This window comes from Mugil cephalus, chromosome 2 (genome assembly GCF_022458985.1).
Source record: "Mugil cephalus isolate CIBA_MC_2020 chromosome 2, CIBA_Mcephalus_1.1, whole genome shotgun sequence".
Taxonomy (NCBI): domain Eukaryota; kingdom Metazoa; phylum Chordata; class Actinopteri; order Mugiliformes; family Mugilidae; genus Mugil; species Mugil cephalus.
The window spans coordinates 15,126,459-15,144,550 of record NC_061771.1 but is presented as its reverse complement, the minus strand read 5'-3'; the positions used below and the strand labels follow the sequence as shown (position 1 = coordinate 15,144,550).

The 18,092-nt window shown below is 48.9% G+C and overlaps 1 protein-coding gene across 1 annotated transcript in view; it reads right to left on the bottom strand.

Moving 5' to 3' along the window:
* Positions 1 to 18,092, bottom strand: part of mxd4 (MAX dimerization protein 4) — a 23,095-nt gene extending 5,003 nt beyond the window's left edge. The window contains exons 1-5 of the mRNA XM_047575358.1: positions 17,870 to 18,092; positions 17,145 to 17,244; positions 13,300 to 13,329; positions 2,137 to 2,251; positions 699 to 861 (exon numbers count right to left, since the gene is read on the bottom strand). Coding sequence (XP_047431314.1) covers positions 699 to 861; positions 2,137 to 2,251; positions 13,300 to 13,329; positions 17,145 to 17,244; positions 17,870 to 17,933 — 472 coding nt within the window. The 5' untranslated portion in view covers positions 17,934 to 18,092. The remainder of the gene's footprint in view (positions 1 to 698; positions 862 to 2,136; positions 2,252 to 13,299; positions 13,330 to 17,144; positions 17,245 to 17,869) is intronic.

Here is an 18,092-nt window from a genome sequence, read left to right as displayed (position 1 = left end):
TCCCGCAGCTAATCCTCATCCATTGATAAACAACTGCATGTGTGTTTACCTCACCCAGGATTAGTAAACAGTCCGATTTCAGGGAAGCGTGCGACACCAGTGAGAAGCTCATTCTCCCTTTATCACCGAGCGAAGCCTGAGACGAACCAGCTCGGACGACAGCCGGTTTCCTCCGCACACCTGGCCCGTCTACTAAAATCTACTCACGGAGATTTGCTGAAGCGGCTAAAGAGGAGAGGCAGACTTCTGCGTCTGTAAATAATAACATGACGTATAAACCTTCGACCCGGGGGCATTGCCTGCAAACGAGGCCGATCTCTCGATCGCGCTGGTGCTCAGAGCGCATCAGTGGACAGCTCACGACATGTCAGCGCAAAGCACCTTCAGCGCAGTTCCGAGGAACTCTGCTTTAGGGAGAACAGCACTTCCTGTCCGGACCAGCCAGTCATGTATTCATCATAACTGATTTGCATGAAATGTGGAAGTGATCTACAGCGGATTTACATCGATGTCATAGTTACATGAGGCCACAACGATGACCGCAATTGTCGTCACGCTACACGGGAGTCGCACAATGCACATGAATGCATTATAGGGGAAAGATATAATTTGAAAGGAAGATTCTGCTCGTTCTGTGGAGCCAGGCCTCATGTGTCCTGCTCGTCCCCCCCGCCCCCCCCTGTTTCAGGCCGGCGTACCTTGCTCCGAGTCGGTGGAGATGGTGGAGCCCATGCTGTCGGTGCGGACGCGCTCCACGGACCCCGACACCGAGAGCTGCTCCAGGCGGCGTTTGAGGTAGCGGTGCTCTCTCTGAAGCTGCTCCTTCACGTTTAAAGCCTTCCTGTCCTGCTCTTCCAGCTTCTGCACGGACACACACACACACGTACACAAACGCCCCCCGAGTCAGTTAGTGTGTGCGCGCGCGTCACCTCGAACAAGACATCTCCCTCTTTCACGTTCTCTTTCAAACTGTAAACCAGTGAAATAAGTTCCTCCAAACCTTTTTATGACGCAACACAAAACTCCATTTTGACCATTTGTAGGCTATATAGAAAGGGGACATAATAATATGACGTATAAATGAATATTTCCATTATTTGACATACATATACATTATTTATAAAAGAAGAAGTTAAAATATTTAGTATTTGTACACATAAAATGATAACATTTTTTTCTCAGTGTTCAAAATGTTATTACAGTAATTTTATCATATTTATCTTTCTGGTAAAAGACAACACACATTTACTTCTATTTATTTTATGTTTACTATAGATATGTGGATTCACAGCTCCAGTGTGAAAGCATCTGTCGTCTTCTAATCCTCCAACAATAACCGACAACATTCAACGAGGAAGTAGCCGAATGACTGTGTGAGGTTTACGGGGTTGGAGATAAAAAAAAATCTTTTGTCAGAGTTCGATACAGTGCGGGCACGGGTCCTGCGCTAATTTGTGTATGAAAGTTTTCGGTGGTGAATCAAAGCAGAAGCCCGACACGCGGTCCCTTGTGATACGAGAAGACGCGGCGGCAGTGACGAGAACTGGCGCAGGTCGTCTGAGCAGAGAGGACATGCTTGATAAACAGGAAATGAAGGGTTAAAACGCGCTACATCTGGATTTTCCACCAACCACACTGTTGCTGCTTGTAAACAGCGAGATGGGTACAGCCGGTCCTAATCTGTCCTCGCAGCTCATCTTCTGCTGCAAATCTAATAATATCCTGCATGCGGCGAATTCGTTTGAGCTCTTCTGTGTCTGTGCTGCATGCCTCCATTTTTTTTAAGCATGTTACCCGGTTGTTTTTGATCTGAAACAGTTAACGAACGAGGTTGTTTTTACTTTGTTGACTCACTTGAGAAAGTTTTTTTTTTTTTTTTTTTCCACTTTTCTTTTTCTTGGCAGACCGTGAACAAGTCTGACTGAAAGATTAGAGAACAATCTAACACTTCAAGGAAACATATCAAAAGCCTGAGAGAATGAGGGGGAGTGGAGAATGGGTTCTTGTGCTCATAAAGGACTTTATTTATTAATCAATTGTGTGTTTAGTTGTAAAGGGGGGGAAAAAAAAAAAAAAATCGTGCAAAGTGGATTAATGTGAAAGCAGCTAATTTTCTGTGGAAGGTTTTCCAAGTACCTTGATGTGCATCTTGGCCCTTTTCAGCAGGCTCAGAGTGGTGTGTCTCGTGCTGTCTGGACCCAAAGGCACCAGCTTCTTCAACTGCTCCAAGTAGAGCCGTAGTTTGGCACGTCTGCAAGCACACAAGCAAACAATGAGTCAGCGCGCGCGCACACACACACATCCACCAGCAGAAGGTGAGAACGCACCTACGCAAAAAAAAAAAAAAAAAAAAAAAAAAAAAAAACAAGCCCGAGAAGGCTGACACAACATGTCTCAAACATCAGAAATAAATACTGTGATTTTCATGCCCCCCCCCCCCCACCACCACCCCACACGGCCCGGCCTGCGCTCCAGGACGCGAGCATCGAGGCCAGCGACTGAGCGCTCCGTAGGTTCTGGTTTCGCTTTGACCGTGAGACACTTTCAAAGAGATGAAGGTGCACAGAGTCTCTGTGGTTACGCGAGTTCAAAGCTGAGGAAATCTCTCCTCGTCCACAACAAAAGGACGAGCGCGCTGCAGTGTAAACCTGAAACCGTAGCTTTAACGATCAGTGATATGCAGGCATAAATATATATATATACACCGATCAGCCACAACATTATGACCACCGACAGGAGACGTAAACGACATTGACCGGAGTTCAGCTGGGAAACTTTTGGACCAGACGTTCATTCATGTGGACGTTACTGAGACATGTCCCCACCCACCCCACAGCAATGACACTCGTTGACGGCAGCAGCCGTCCCCAGCAGGATGCAGCCCGACACACACACACAAACAGCTTAGGAACAACTCACAAACATGAAAAACAGCACAAGGTTTTGACCCGGCCTCCAAATTCACCAGTTCCCAAACTGCTCCAGTATCTGTGGGATGAACTGGAACGAGATTAACTGATTACACTGTAATTATTGCAGACCAACACGTCTGAGGTACAACACGACCGCTTATCAAGATGAATGGTTTGTCGTGGATAATATCCTCCGGCAACAGTTGCTGCATCGCTCATTTGTCACTGCACTGTACGAACCATACCCACATGTGACGCACGTCCAGCGGGACAATCGGGCCCTCAGTGCCGTGTGGAGGATTTTATTTTTGTTTTGTTTGTCATGAATAAAATATTACCTCGCCCCCTTTGTGACTCGCTGGTTGTGGTTTCATTTGTGTGGTCGAGTTCAGCAAAAGAACACTTGCAATATTATGAGCCCCCGCCACACACACAAAAACACACAACGAGTAGTGTACATCTAGAGTGTTGTAGTACAATGACTTAAATGTAATTGTGCACTGTGGCAGTCCAACACTGCGCGCTACATTTTTACTCTGTTTCAGTTATTTTTTGCTTCACAAAATGTCGAACTCGCTGTGCGTTTAAAGAGCGCGGAAATCATCGCCGACCCCAAATGGCGGCCCCCGAAGAGCTTCCAGTCTGTTCTGGTGACTCGGATCATGACACAAATTGAAAATCCTGCCTCGCTGCCAAAGCCCCACAGGCCAATAACCCTGGATCCTCGAGTAAACAGCACCATTTGGATGTTTATTTGAGTGATAGCGAAGACGAGGCAAACTTTCTATGGATACTGTATATCATTTAAAACAGACTGCCCGCATTCATGTTTTTATCAGCGGATCCCCTCCCCGTCCTTGGTCCATTCAGATTTGTTCATAAAGGCCTTTCAATCCTCCATCAGTCAAGCCAGCCCATGAACCGTTCCTTTGTTCTGCGCCAGCCTTCCCCCCCTTTTCTCCTGTTCCTTTGGATAACTCCGACTGCACGGTAAACAAACTCCGACAATGCGAGGTCTCCGCCGGCCTTCGCTGCGCCCACAATAAACCTAACCGCAGAAATGAAGCTCTGCGGGGCCGACTGCACAGGCCGCGGCCGGTTGCACCGGCGCGCTCGGCCTTCACACATGCGCGCACAGTTCTGGTCCCTGTTTTTTGTTTTCTTTTTTTTTGGTTTTGTTTCGTTTTTCAGGAAGGGCGTCACCTGTATGTTGCACGTAAAGTAGAGACCCTCTGACTGGCCCCGACTGTTTCATTCAGAGGTCAGCGCAGAGGCGGCCCGCGCACAACGAGACAGTCTCAGAGGCTAAATATAGAACACAGTCGAATCATTTATCGAGCTGTGAGGCTGCTGTGGACTTTTAAACGTATGCGAAGGCGATTAGCCGGAGTGAACCTGCGAACGGCCCCTGCAGGTGCATGTAGGTGGTCCGCAGAAAGTCCGCGTGAGAGAGCTCTCATTCTTTTTGTTTCCTCCTCTCCCCGGGGGCAGTTCCACCTGCCCCGCAGTCTGCTGAACCCCTTCAACCCTCTGCTCCACCCTGCCAACACCAACACGCTCCCGTCCCGCTGGAAAACAAGTGTCTTCTGAGGACAGGGGCGGGGGCCACCTCCAACCTGTCCCAGCGGAGCCACATGAAGCACTTGGTCTGGGGCCAGGGGAAGCGGGCAGGAAGGAGCAGGGGGTCTGCGGCAGCAGGGGGAGTTGGGGGGGTTGGGTGGTGTTTTTTTTGGGAGGGAGTGGGGGTCCGAGCTGGAGGATGACTTTCTCTCGGGGCTGAAAAAAGGGGCTCTTTGAGCGCAGTGTGCTCAGCTGTACTGGGCAGGGCTCCGCACACATCTTCCAAAGGGTAACTTGAGCCAATGGGCAACCATCTTGCACCCTACCCCACCCCCAGCCCTCTCTTGTAACGGAAAAACAAAAACAAGGCGTTCCCCCCCCGAACACTCTGCCTGGCTGCTCACCTCCCCCTTCAAGAAAACGCCGGTGTTTTTACTGCCTCTTCGCCTCGAAACCCAACGTCCTAAGTACATATTTCACCCGGCGGGCCGAGGATGTAAATGGGGTTTTTTTTACCACATTAAGAGTGAGATAAGGAGGCTGATGTCGCTCCGAATACGACATAGGCAGACGGATCGCTTAGCTTAGCGTAAACACTGAAAACTGGACTGGTGTGTCAGGAAATGTCTGCGCTGGTCGGAACATCCCGGGGACAACAGGAAGCCCCTGATCCTATGATTCTGCGAAACGTCTCAGACAGGACCTAGTTAGACCTGGCACCCGCGGCCTTGACAGCTCCCTCGCAGCAGCAGCATGTGTTCCCCTGCCACGAGACACACTCGCTGCTTTTCCTCAAGAGCGCACAGTCGACTGCAGCGAGGACCCTCCCTCCCTCCCTCCCTCACGTTTGTTATTCCTAAACCCAGCGTCGGTCACGCAATGTTTATCACAGCGCCTGGAACAGCCACGCTAAGTGTGGCACTAGATGAACGTGAGCGTCGTGACCGTGATGAAGAGCAGACGGTTTCGGGCCCCCCCCCGGACCACGTGGTTGTGAATCACATTACATTTTCCAATTTGTCCAGGGTTGAGAATAGGATGGTCTTTGATATTTGCGGTCGCGAACGGTGTCGCGGCGCGATACTGTTGTGTGGTGCGTGGGGGCAGATTGTGAGCTCGCGTGTCAACGGGTTCAAACGCAGTGCAGAAGTAAAGGTCTAGCATTAGGGCCGTAACGGCAGCAAAGTTGTGACAACTGCAGAAACAAGCATCATCGTTTCTCGGCGTAACGTCTCCGGTTGTTTTGTCGAGAGGGATCACCACCTGACTGGCATCGCGTGCTCAGCACCGCAGAACGATTTGTGTCTGATCTCTGGCCTTTTCCTCCTTCCTTCGCCCTCCTCTTCTCCCTCAGTGCCAAAACAAAGCTGACTAGAAAAAAAAAAAAAAAGAAGGAACTTTTGCTCAGAGGGCTTCACGCTGCTGCTAAAACTGGAACAAACTATTTAAACTGACTTCAGCTCCAAGGTTGCCGGGTACAGACCACGCCTTTCTCGCAGACCTGCTCGCGCTCGGGGGGCCCCCGGGTGAAGGAGCGACCGTGAAACATCTTGTTTGTTCGCTCGGGTGCGTCTGCAGCGGCCTGTGCGTGTCGCGCTGAGACGCACGCTGGGGGATACTAGCGCGTCCTGCTCACTCCAGAAATGTCCCAGGACGGCTCCTCTCGCGTCACGCACAAAGAGCTGCGGGCCCTGAGAAGGCGAGCTAATGCAAACAACAAGCCTTCGCCCCTCGCTCCGCCGTCCCGTTTAATGAGCTCACTGCGGCCCGGCGCATTCCTCGGCCCGTACGCGCTGAGCTGAGAGGCTTGTCTGGCGCGCATTCAAACCCGCTAAACAAAGGTCGGAGGTCAGCGTGCAGTATTTACTCCCGGTGCCAGAGCCCCGCGTTGTTTTTCGGCCCAAAAATGCGTCGCCGTGCCGGACGCTCTACCTGATGTGCTCGATTTTAAACCGGCACCGTGACCCGCTCACTCAACCACCGAGATCTGGAGACATGGCAGCTTAAACTTAAACTTTATTACCGATATTTTGAGCGGACTCACTTCAGGTTTTATCTGTAAATAACATGGTTGAAAGGGGAAGTCAGTCATTCCTTGGTCTGCAAACAAACGTGTGTGGGACAGCTCTGAGTTTCATGCAGCGCGACTTTTGAGCAGAATACGAGAAAATCCTCCCAGGCTTTAGAGAAAACCTTCCTCCCCTGTTCGCCGCGGCGTCTCCGCTGCGGAAGTGAAAGTGGGGGGTTGCGTTGCGCGAGCGCGGATCGCCGTGGCGAGGCGGTGGAATTCGAGGTTTGCCGGCGGAGTCGCTCTACATCTGGCTCGCAGGCTCCTCGGGAGCGCGAGGCAGATGGAGGGAGGTTTCGAGGCGGTGAGGTTCCCCCCTCTCCCCGGGGGCCCGGCCGACAAACTCATCACACACGCAGCCTTTTTCAGCAGCCCTTCATCAGTCTCCCTGTCACCCTCCAGGCCTTCGCCTCCAACGTGTTTACGTTCAGCAGAGATCTGACGCCGGGGCCTTGTGAAAAAAAACAAGGCGGCAGCGAAGTAAGGCGCGCGACGGAGCGGCTCACCTGAAACCCGGCGGAGCGGCTGCACCGCGCTGCCCACGTCAGCCGGGGCCCGCGCGGAGACACGAGAGGTTTTTAATCGCGCTGATATGAAATGTCAGCCGTCTGGCACGCACTTGTGTTTGTTTTCTGTCGTCGAGGACGCCACGCCCGCCCACTGTGTGCAGTGACAGCCGAAAGGCAGGGCAGACGGATGCACGTTTCCCCATAAACACATTCTCCCGAAGGCACATGGAGCTCGCTCTCACATGACCCCGCGCTCACATGCAAGCTGCAAGCAGACGCAGAGTGGATACGCCGTAGACGGGGAGCAGGTTTTCGTAGAATCACTCTAAAGAAAAAGAGGGTTGCGCATTCCTCACGGGCGACCGAACAACAGGAAACAGCAGAATTAGTCACGAGTAGTATTTCCGCAAAACAAACTGGTATTTCCACCGGGGCGTGCTTGTGAACGCGTAGTAATTAGATTCATTTGATTGTTCTTCGCGTACGGAAACAATTCCCTGCGCGAGCGGGGATCATTACGAAAAAGCCTCTTCCTCAGCACGCCCAGCGCGCAGTGGTGTTAACAGAAAAACAGATGTCGAGTTTAAAGAGCAAACACGGAGGGGCGAGAGGGGTGGAAAGTGGGGAAAGGCTTCCCCGCGCGTTTCTGTTTCATTTCAACACGCCGTCAAATGACAGACCTGGACGCTAAAAAAATTGCCTTCCGCCGCGACGTGCACTGGAAAGCACATCTGCGAGCGCTGGAGGGGGCCAGCAGAGACAAGTTCAGGGTGCTTTGTAAACACATTCCCCCGACACAAAGAGCTCAGGTTTTTATAATGATCTCGGTCAATGATTAACACGGAAGAATCTGATGGCATGAGAGAAGACTGCTGACTCCGTGTTGACTGTAAAGTGCCGGGCTGTTTACTTTTTTAAAGGACAGTGGGGCGGCCTCCAGTACGAGAGTCTGAGTCCATCTAAAGGGCTGACGATAAGTGGAAGCTGAATGTTGCTCAGAGGAAAAAAACAAGAAGAGATTTGACCTTTTTGATTTATGGAAGGTCTGAATAGTTCAGGGCGTGTGTCATGTGACTCAAACCCAGGACACCTTGTTCAGTGCTGAGTTCGTGGGCTAATTATGAATTTAGCCTGCAGAAAGAAACCAGTCTGAACACTATGCTGCGGGGGCATCCTCAGAAAAAGGATCGGCGAAACCAGACTGCCAAAAAAACTAAACAGGCAGCACCAAGTGCAGCAGCAGAGCCCTGCGGTAATACTCGGCCTGCTGGTTTTGTGATCCCCGCGCAGCCTCGTACTCCGGCCCCCCCCCCCCTTAACAGCCTCTGTTACCTAACTCTGCATTCCAGTGTAGCATGTGTGTATGCTCCGCTGACCTGATTTTCAGGCTGACACACATAACAGCCGCGTTCTACGCTGCCCCTCGTTCCTCCCTCCAGCTGCACTCGAGAGTGTCCCGTCCCCTCCTCGACGAGACTCCGTCCCGCGACCCAACCAACCGCGGGCGGCGCAGTCGCTCGTTCCTTCTCCTCTTTTTTTTTTGATTGCGCTGCTTTGTCAGCGAGAGCCCACCCCAAAGCTCCACACTACACCTTGTTAAAAGTGCACCGCGCGCTGCTGTTTTTTTTTTTTTACGAGCATCAGCTGTTTCGCGCCAGGGAACCCGGTTCGCTGCGGAGCACCCCGCAAGCCGCAACACCTGAGAGGGAGCGTCCGAATGCGGGCCTTCAGCATTCACGCACTCGTATTCGTGTGCGCGAGCGTACAAATGTTTGAAAAGGAAACAAAAGGCGGAAAAAAAAAAGAAAAAAAAAAAACCCCAGCACATGCGCAGCAAACTCGGGCCGGTTTGACCTGAGGGAGTCGAGGAGCTTCTCGACGCGGAGTGACCTCAAGGTGGAGAAATTCCACGCGTGCCCTCTGAGGCCGACCTCCAGCTGCAGCCTGTTTCTTACTCCTCAGTGCATTTAAAAACCCAGGCCGTCACAACAGTGTGGACAAAACCACTTGCGTTGCAAATCTGAGCAATGTATACAAAATGTAGCGGGACAAGACAGAAAACGTCAACCTAAATAATAATAAACAATCCTCACTACTGGGTCCCCATTCACCAATATAACGACCACATGACCTATATGTGCTTCAATGATTAGTGCATCGTTCATTACGTTTGGTTGTTTGCTGCACACGAAAACCTACAGACGTCGGACGGAGGAGGAATGTGACCGAGAGTGTGATGGTTGAGGAAGTGCGTGAGCGAATCATGTGAGCGTTCGAACGTCACACGAAAACCAAAAGTGGAAGGAAAAAAAAAAAAGTAAACTTTCCACACTTTATGTAACAGTTTTGACTCCTCTCAACAAACAAATCTGTGAATTTGAAAGGACGCGGAAAAGGATGTGGTCTTGACTTTTAGGCATGCAGCTGACGATCCGCAGTAAACTGCAGGTTTTGGTTTATGCGTGAGGACGGCGGACACCTCAAAAAAACAAAACGAGTTTAGTTTTATCACTGGGTTCAGGGATAAAGGGCCTTCTGTGAGGAGGGAGCGCTCCTCCGCTCCCCCCCCCCCCACCACCCCTCGCCTCAGGTTTCTGCTGACTCAGAGGCTTTTAGTGGGCGAAAAAGGACAGCCAGAATAAGGAGAAGCGGAGAAAAATGAGATAACAGAAAAAACAGATGTGGTCTCTGGAGAAAGAGGGAGACGAACGTGTGGAAGGCAGTACAGTAACAGGGCGGTGGATGGGTCTCCCTCCCGCCGACACGCACCGCCATAACTCACACGGCTCTGCCGAGGCCTACGCGCACACAGGCTGGTTTCACTTGAGGGGGGAAAGAGCTCCTCAAAGCCAAATAAGTCATTCATCACAGCTGGGAGCAGAGGAGACTCGGAGAGTAAATTTAATTAGGGGGAAGACTGGACCGTGACAAAGGGAGCACTTGCTCCCGCGTCCGCGGAGCGTATGAAAATTTAAAGCCGGGGTTCACGAGGTGTCGCACAGTCGCCGCACATCATCCGCAGCGAGACGCACACTGTAAGCCGACACTGTTTGTCGAAATCAGTGTGCAAACTTTATACATCACTCTAATCGGAGTGATCTCGTAAATGAAACCGATAGCTGTGGGTGGGGGAGATATAAATAGAACCGTAAAATCCTCCCTCCGATTGGAGGAGAGCTAGTTCAAAACCAGACGCCAGATGCTCCGTCACACGCCTCTGGACCGAGTTCCTGTAAACAGGTGACACGCTGGAAAGCGAAACGTCTTCGGGGGGTTGCGCAATTTCTTGGCACCGCTCGAAAGAAGGAAACGCGCGGCACGGCGGGTCACCAGAGGCGTGATCGACAGCGGCTCCGCACAGAAATGGGAAGGAAGCGATGCCAGCGGAGAGCGACCGCACGGCAGCGTTTGATTTCACAGAGACGTCGACATCCGCAACGCCGGGCCTGCGCTCGCGGTGATGCAATGATGAGTGAGAGCGAAAAAGAAAAAAAAGGAAAAAAAATGTTTTAAAAAAAGCAGCAGAGTCATCCTCAAAAAAGGCCCGAAAGGAGCCGTCACCGCTGAACCGAGGCTGCGACAGATAAGCAGGACGGGCGACCCTGGGGTGCTCCGCGCCCACCAGACCAGACGACTCGCTCTGATAACGAGACGCACGGACGAGATGAGCCGCGGCTACGAGCCCGACGTCCACGGGAGGTTCAGCGGGTTTCCTCTGAAAACCTTCACGGCAACGACGATTAGGTTAATAAACCCACTGGAAAACTAATCTGTAAATATTTAGTTTTAAACACACACACAGATACAGAAAAGAAAAGGAGAGCCACGACATGTGATTCATTTGAAACACATGCGTGCTTATTCTAAAACTGTTTGTATTTGCCTCAGAGGTGTGGTGTTAGGCTAGTGACAACACTAGTGAAAAACTCAACAGGTCCTGCGTCAAACTGTTGTGAGTAGCTGTTCAGAGTCAGAGGTGCCTTCGCCTCAACGTATTTTTCCACTCATTTCGACATCACATGAACTCACAATTCGTCATGTGATTGTTAACTTAATAAGTTCGGAAAACTGAAGAGGCAAACTTGGGATTTTCCAAATATCGCACACATAATGTTAATCAAATAATAAACAAACCAGATTCACGGACAGATAACAAACAGCGATCGAACGCTGACACCTGATGACCCAGAACGAACAGGTAGCGGAGAAACGTGCGTCAGCTTCGACTTCTTTGATTAATTTAAAGATTCCTTTTGACAGAACCAGTTTTTTTTTTTTATTATTATTATTTCTAAAAGTTAAATCAGGTGTGAAAACTAGGTGTCGAGTAATTCCAGTTGTGCGAATGCCGAGCCCGGCTCTCGAGCCTTGGGGCATCTAAGACAGACACTCGTCAGTCACCTTTCCTACCTCGTGAACGTGTAGCACAAGGACGGCTCTGTGCCGCGAGGGGGTGAAGCGAAAACACGACACATGACCAAACAAAGGCGGTGAGTCAGGTCTCAAACGAGCAGCGCCTCCCCGGAGTGGCGTCTGAGGGCGTGAGGGAGATTTCGGAGACGATACTGCATCTGCTGCCGCAGATGGAACGAGGCCGAGGCTTCTGGTTTGCTGCGAACTGGTCACACGTTATTCAAACTGGTCGGACGGGTCAACTCGGTGGCTTTCGGGTTTCTTATGAGTCAACAACACACAGACGGAGTTCAACCGCGGACGCCGACGGGGAAGATTTTCTGAAAGAGTTTCTCTTTCTATTGTTTCGATTATCAGGTCACTGAATAGTTTGTGATTATTAAATAAATAAATCTCAAAAGTCTTAAAGCACTGGCTGATCGTCAGAGTGGGTTTGGTTACTGTTTACATGTTATACTACTCTATTTTTATCATTAGTGACACATTAACTTGAATTTAATGTGTAAAAATCCATTGTACATATTTCATCATGTGACCGACATAAAGAAACTGCAGCAGTCTGACAAATGTAGTGGAGTAAAAAGTCATTTCTCTTTGAAATACAGAAACAAAGACAATGTTTACTTTGTAACTTTACACCGTGTCTTGTTCATTATGTTGGCATTAAATATTAGTTACACGGATACAGCCGTGTAACACCCTACACACACATGCCCCGTGTTTGTTTGTGTCACGGTCTGAAGCTGTCACACATGCGAGCGTTATCCAAGGCCGCGGGTTTCAGACGGAGACCGACCGCGCAGAAACTCCTCCGCACACAAAACAGTCGCGGGTGGAAATGAGAAGGGCCGAAAAGCAGAAGGGGCGATTAAATGGAATTTTATTCGTGAGGTCAGCTCGTAATATCCTGCGCGTATTAGATAACTCGCGCGTTTCATCACTACGGTCGTGACGCCGCGCGTTAAAAACCGCGTGTTTTTTCAGAAAACCTGCGACAAAGTGACGGCAAAGGGAAGTAAGCGAGCTGATTATGGAATAATTTACCGGCACTTTGTCAGTTTGAATGGACGTCACTTCGCTGGTAACGCAACCGCGCCCGTCACTGGACGTGAGGTACGCGCTGTGTCTCAACACCTGCAGCGTGATCAGCCGCGGCCTCCTCCGACTCTCAGGTCAGGGAGGAATAAGTCCGAACATGTTTTTTTTCTTGTTTCCCTGTGCGCTGCTGTGCTAGCTCAGATTCATTACTCACTCCCAGCCAGACATGTGACGGGCAAACCCCGATCCCACAACGTGGATGAGTGTCACGCACATGTTTACGGTCGGCAACACACCCATTCCTGCCTCGGCTCACGTGCTGCTGGTCACATCAGCTGTTTCCTAAATCCACTCTGTCAGGTTGTTTTTAGTTTTTTTTTGACCTTGCAGCACCAAAACAATGACTTAACTATGTATTTCACCTGATATTTGTGCGTTTTTGTGTAATCTCCTGAGTGTGGAGGAATGACAGGCGCATCAGTCAGTCTGACAGGATTCCACACAAGGCGACGAGTGTCACCGGTGGAAAGGAGACAGATCTAATCAACATGAAAGTGCTCTTTGAAATCACCTTATTATCTGTTTTCAGGCACGAGGAATACACGCCGATTAAATCTCTGGAAATCTTTAGACGGTGAGTTCTGATTCAGTCCGTGCTGGTTTTGACTCAGAGGAATCTGACGCGCAGCAGCAGACGTGATTTCTTAAATAAGTGTGTCAGGAACTCAAAGACGCACACGAAGAAAACTAAAAAAAAAACAACAACGAGGTGGAGGAGGGTGAGATATTTGAGCCTTACCTGTGTTTCTCCAGCTCGTTGTGTGATGATCTGAAATGACAAAAAGACAAAGATGAGTGTCGGGGCAGACAAAGCTGTTACAATCCTAGGACCAAAACTTTACACCACATGACTGGAGAGTTGAGATCCGGTGTCATTGTGAGGGGGCTTGGTTAGTTGCAGCTAAATGTAAGGCAGATGAAAGCAAGTTTAAAAGAACATGTCAAGAAACAGCGAGATCAAAGAAAGGTCTTGTCTGTCTCTTTTCTTCTCTTCTCTCAGGAGGCACCGCGGCTTTTGAACGTGACATTAAAGCTCCTCGTAAGAAACGCGCCGTTAAACTACTTGAAAACAAGCCCGATCCGCTGCATATTGACTGAGATTTGGGTGGATTACGAGAACAAACACGCGGAGGATCGGTCACGCATTATGGGGAATGTGTGATAGATGTGAGCTTTAAACTTTTACTTTAAAACTTTTATAAAAACCCATTTCCCGCCCGCGCGCTCTCTGTGCGTCGGACGCCCTCGCCCGCCCCGCACGGGCTGCACGCCGGCCCCCTGAAAAAACGGGACAGAAAACACGCTCAGACGTCTGGAGGCCGAGACGCTGCAGGATTCCTCAGCGTGTGGTCTATTCCGGGGAGAGCCTCTATTATGACGCGCGGCCCCGGGAGCAGCGAGGCCACCGCAGCCCGCCTGAAACGGGCCCTCTGTTCATGAGACCGTCATGGATACCACGGCAATAAAAACAAAAACAGCGACAACAAAAGGGGCCAGACTGACAACAAGCCTTTTCAGATTTTTCTTTTTTTTTTTTTTCCACTGTTTGAGAGCCCTTGTGCCGGCCAAGCAGCAGTTCCCACAGCTGGTGCCGAGGAGGGGCGCGTGCACGAAAGAGGGCCGCAGCTGACCGTCCCGCGAGAAGGGCAGGACGTCGCACCGCCGCTAATAACCTGCCGACAAAGAGGCTCGCTCCGTCCAGGAGGAAGTAGAGCTATTCAAACCTGCGCTGCGTGGGGGAAGCGTCCCAGTCAAAGCGCGGGGGCACGACCAGGAAATCATTCAGAGGAAGGGGACACTCACGGGCCTGTAATAACGCCAGATTAATGCGCGACTTTACATGATATGTAAAAGCACGGCGGCGACATGCAAAGCGCGGAGATCTCGTGAACTTTCCTGCCCGAAGATCAAAAGTTGGTAAAACAGCTTTGGATCGGCCTTATTTTTTTATGGGATGTAAAACCGCCGCCGCTCATCCTCAGAGAGCCCTGTGTTTGTTTTCCCACATTCACAGGAAGGAATTCAAAGATGCAAACGAAGGGAGCCTTTCCGTGTCGTCTGCTGTATTCAAATGTTTCTTTTTTTTCTCACATCTAGTGTCACCGAGAAGGAAGGAAGAATATTCCCAACAATTAAATGTGCTAAAATAGACTCCCAAATGTATTTCTTCTTCTTCTTCTTCTTCTTTTTTTTTTAAATCACATGCCCCGTTGCAAAACAAGTTATCCGTTTTGATGTGGGGAGATTGGATCACGATAATCAAAGCTTTAGCACCAGTTGTCGATTCTACAAGGCGGGCATTGTGCTTTTTTTTTTTTCGGCTTTTTCTTATTTTACAAACTGCCAGCCTCAGTTTCTGTTCAAACATCCTGTTGATGCTTAAAAAAAAAAGCGAGCTGCAGGAGAGCATAAAGGGAATTGGGGAATTTGCTCACAGTGCAGTCACTAAAAAAAAAAAAAAAAAAAAGGAGGGAAAAGCAGGCCTGGTGTGCATGAAGCGGAGTAGTCACAGGGTGTAGTAAGTGTCTGTTTCAGCGACCACACCCACCTGCCACATCCACAAACACACGCACACCCCTAACCCATGCGTGCAGGAATGTAGCAGAGGCCGCATTCATATTTAAGAATTAAAAGTATCACTACGAGAAGACTACACACCTTTTTAAAAAAAGGGAGTGTCGTTAAATACTTCTGACGTGCCGTACGTGCGGTGACGTAACTCTAACCGCTGAGGAATGATTTCCTCACTGTAGTGCCCTTAACTATTATTAGCCAACAGGAAATTAGTGTTTTCTCTCTCTCTCTGCGTGTCCCTCTCTCTCTAAAATCAGACCTCGATGTGCTAACGTGCTTAGGAGTAGAAACGGCGCTGACACAACACGCGACTTCCCGAAAACAACAAAAACATTTACAGTAAATCACAGGTAGTAAAATTGAGAAAAGGGGTTTCCTGTTGCACGCCTGGACCACTTTGATATTTATGTGAATATCTTTTGTCACTTATATTCAAAAATAAAATAAAATCAAATAAAATTACACACTTTACCACCCTGGTCCCCATCTATAACGGATTTAGTTGGATAAAATTTGTTATTTGACGATGTCATGTTACATTGGGGCATTTTTCACCGTGATGTTTCATAACAAAAACACACGTGCTAAAAAAAATACAGACAATTCAGCTGGTACACCAGTGAAAACTGATGCGGTTCAAATAAAAACAGGCCTCCGCTTAAGCTTAGCTTCAGGTTACAACACATGTTATTTTGACTACTACATTTCAGTCAGTGGACTAAACAACAGACAAACTTCAGTGTTTGATTGAGCGCGGGCTAACAGCGCCGCAGACTACATCCTCCAAAACGATGACGCAGTTGAATTAGCAGCGTTGCTACGCCGTCTCAACATAAACTGAACATCATGACAGCAATGAAGATCAAATTTAGAGCAGGACTTCTGCATTAGAACTGATTCGCTGTCACCGGCGTACCTAATGTTTTGGCGAACGAGTGTATAATGTGGTATATTATTTCATGTTCTTTTATTGCTGCAATTCCTCAACAAATGCTGTACTTTTCTGTCCCGTCAGGTGACCGCCTTTCATAAACGTGTTAAGGAGTGTTGTTGTGTTATGGGAGGGCATTTGTTTTCACTAGTGTGCCCTGTGTGTTTTTTTTTTTTTTGTTTTTTTTTGGCAGGCGAGTGTATTAAATGAATATTTGTTTGAGATGTGAGAACGCCAACTTGCTGGCATTTAAATCACCTTTTAAGTAGCCCTCTCCCAACTCGTCCGGGCTAAACGAAACTGAAACTTGCACTTGTGTACTTATGTAATGTTCTTGTAACCTTATCTCCTCCTATAGTTGCGGAGTAACCGGGTCAAACTACCAACTACCATGAAACTTTCACGGGGGGACAGCGAATAGTAATCGATACACTCTGATCAGAAGCTTTGACCTATGGTGTGTGTGTGTGTGTGTGTGTGTGTGTGTGTGTGTGGAGGGGGGGTCCAACAGCCAATAACAACAACAACAACAACAACAACAACAACAACAATGAAACCTGGGGTTGAGGGCTGAGTGGGAGTTGGAAGAACATGGCTTTGTAACGAAGCGCTTTCGTTTGAGATCAGACAGAAGGGCACAAAACACCACATGAAAAAGGAAACACGTTTTAAAGGCCCAGGTGGTAGTCGCGAGCGAGACAGGGAGCAGCCAGAAAACGAAAGGTTACGTGCGTGTCGTGTTTTTCTGCGTCTGTCTCGGCGGAGACGTGAAACAGAGGGAGCTGCGGAGTTGACGGTGTACGCGTGGCACTGTTTATTGGAGAGACCAAAACACAGAGAGAGAGAGAGAGAGAAAGAGGGAGAGAGAGACAGAGGGAGCCCAGCCCAGGGAGCAGCAGAGATGGCAGAGTGCGTGCAAAACTGCTGCCCTGCACTTGTGATACATATGCATGTGCACGTGCACGTGTGCGTGCGTGCGAGCATACGCGCGCGCGTTTGCGTGCGTGTGTGCGTGTTTGTGTTTGTGTGTGGCATGGACGCACAGACAAATATGCGAAATCGTAAGAAATTATATTTACCTATTGTTCTGAGCTTTTCTGGAAATCGGCGATGCTTTCGTTTTCTTTCGGGAAAACTCGCTGCTGTATGGTAAAACAGACGCGTAACCATGCTCTGCCTCTATTTAACACAGAAAAAGAGAAAACAATAAATAAATAAAACAGCTTTTTAAATAAATAAATAAATGACACGGCTGCAGAAATAAACAAATGTAAATTTCCCCCACTTGGTGAAACATTAAACAGCCACGGGGAGCTAAATGTCGATTAAAGAGTGGCCGAAATCGACCATTAATCGATACTAATTCGTCCATAAAGCGCTGTAAAGCCTCGTCTATTTTCCCAGTGTAAGATAATTAATGCCTCGTAGTCACTTCTAGCGATATGATACTGCCCCATATTTTCAATGTCACTCTTGTTTACTCGTTCCCCCAAATCGAAATCAAAAAAATATGCAGCACCCTGACTACTTCCAACACAGTGTCGGTGTTAGAAACAGTGCTGGCACAGTTTATAAACACATGACACACTTTAAATAATAAATTATGGCTATTATTTGCCGGCATATAGACGTACATCGCCTCCTCAGTGTCCCATTGTCTGTAAAGTGACATCATACCTGCACTATGGCAGGACACGTAAAAAAATGTATTGACCTAGCTGCCGGCTTAAATGTCCGTCTACAAAATAAAAAATAATAGGAGAGCATTAGCGTAGAAATGTTGCTTAAGTTTAGCTTGAAATACCTCTGTCTCTTCTTTCCAAGTACTCTGCAGCCTCCAGCAGAATTAAAAGAGAGTTTAGTTCCATGGTGTTAATGTTGCCTCGCTATACAAAAAATAGAAAATGTCTATTTACACAAATGTACAAGGCATAAAATAAAGGATGAGGGTGTAAAAGCAGGTTTCAGAGCGATGTATATGCGCTGCTACGTACACTTCTCAGTCTCGATGACTCAAAACTACAGTA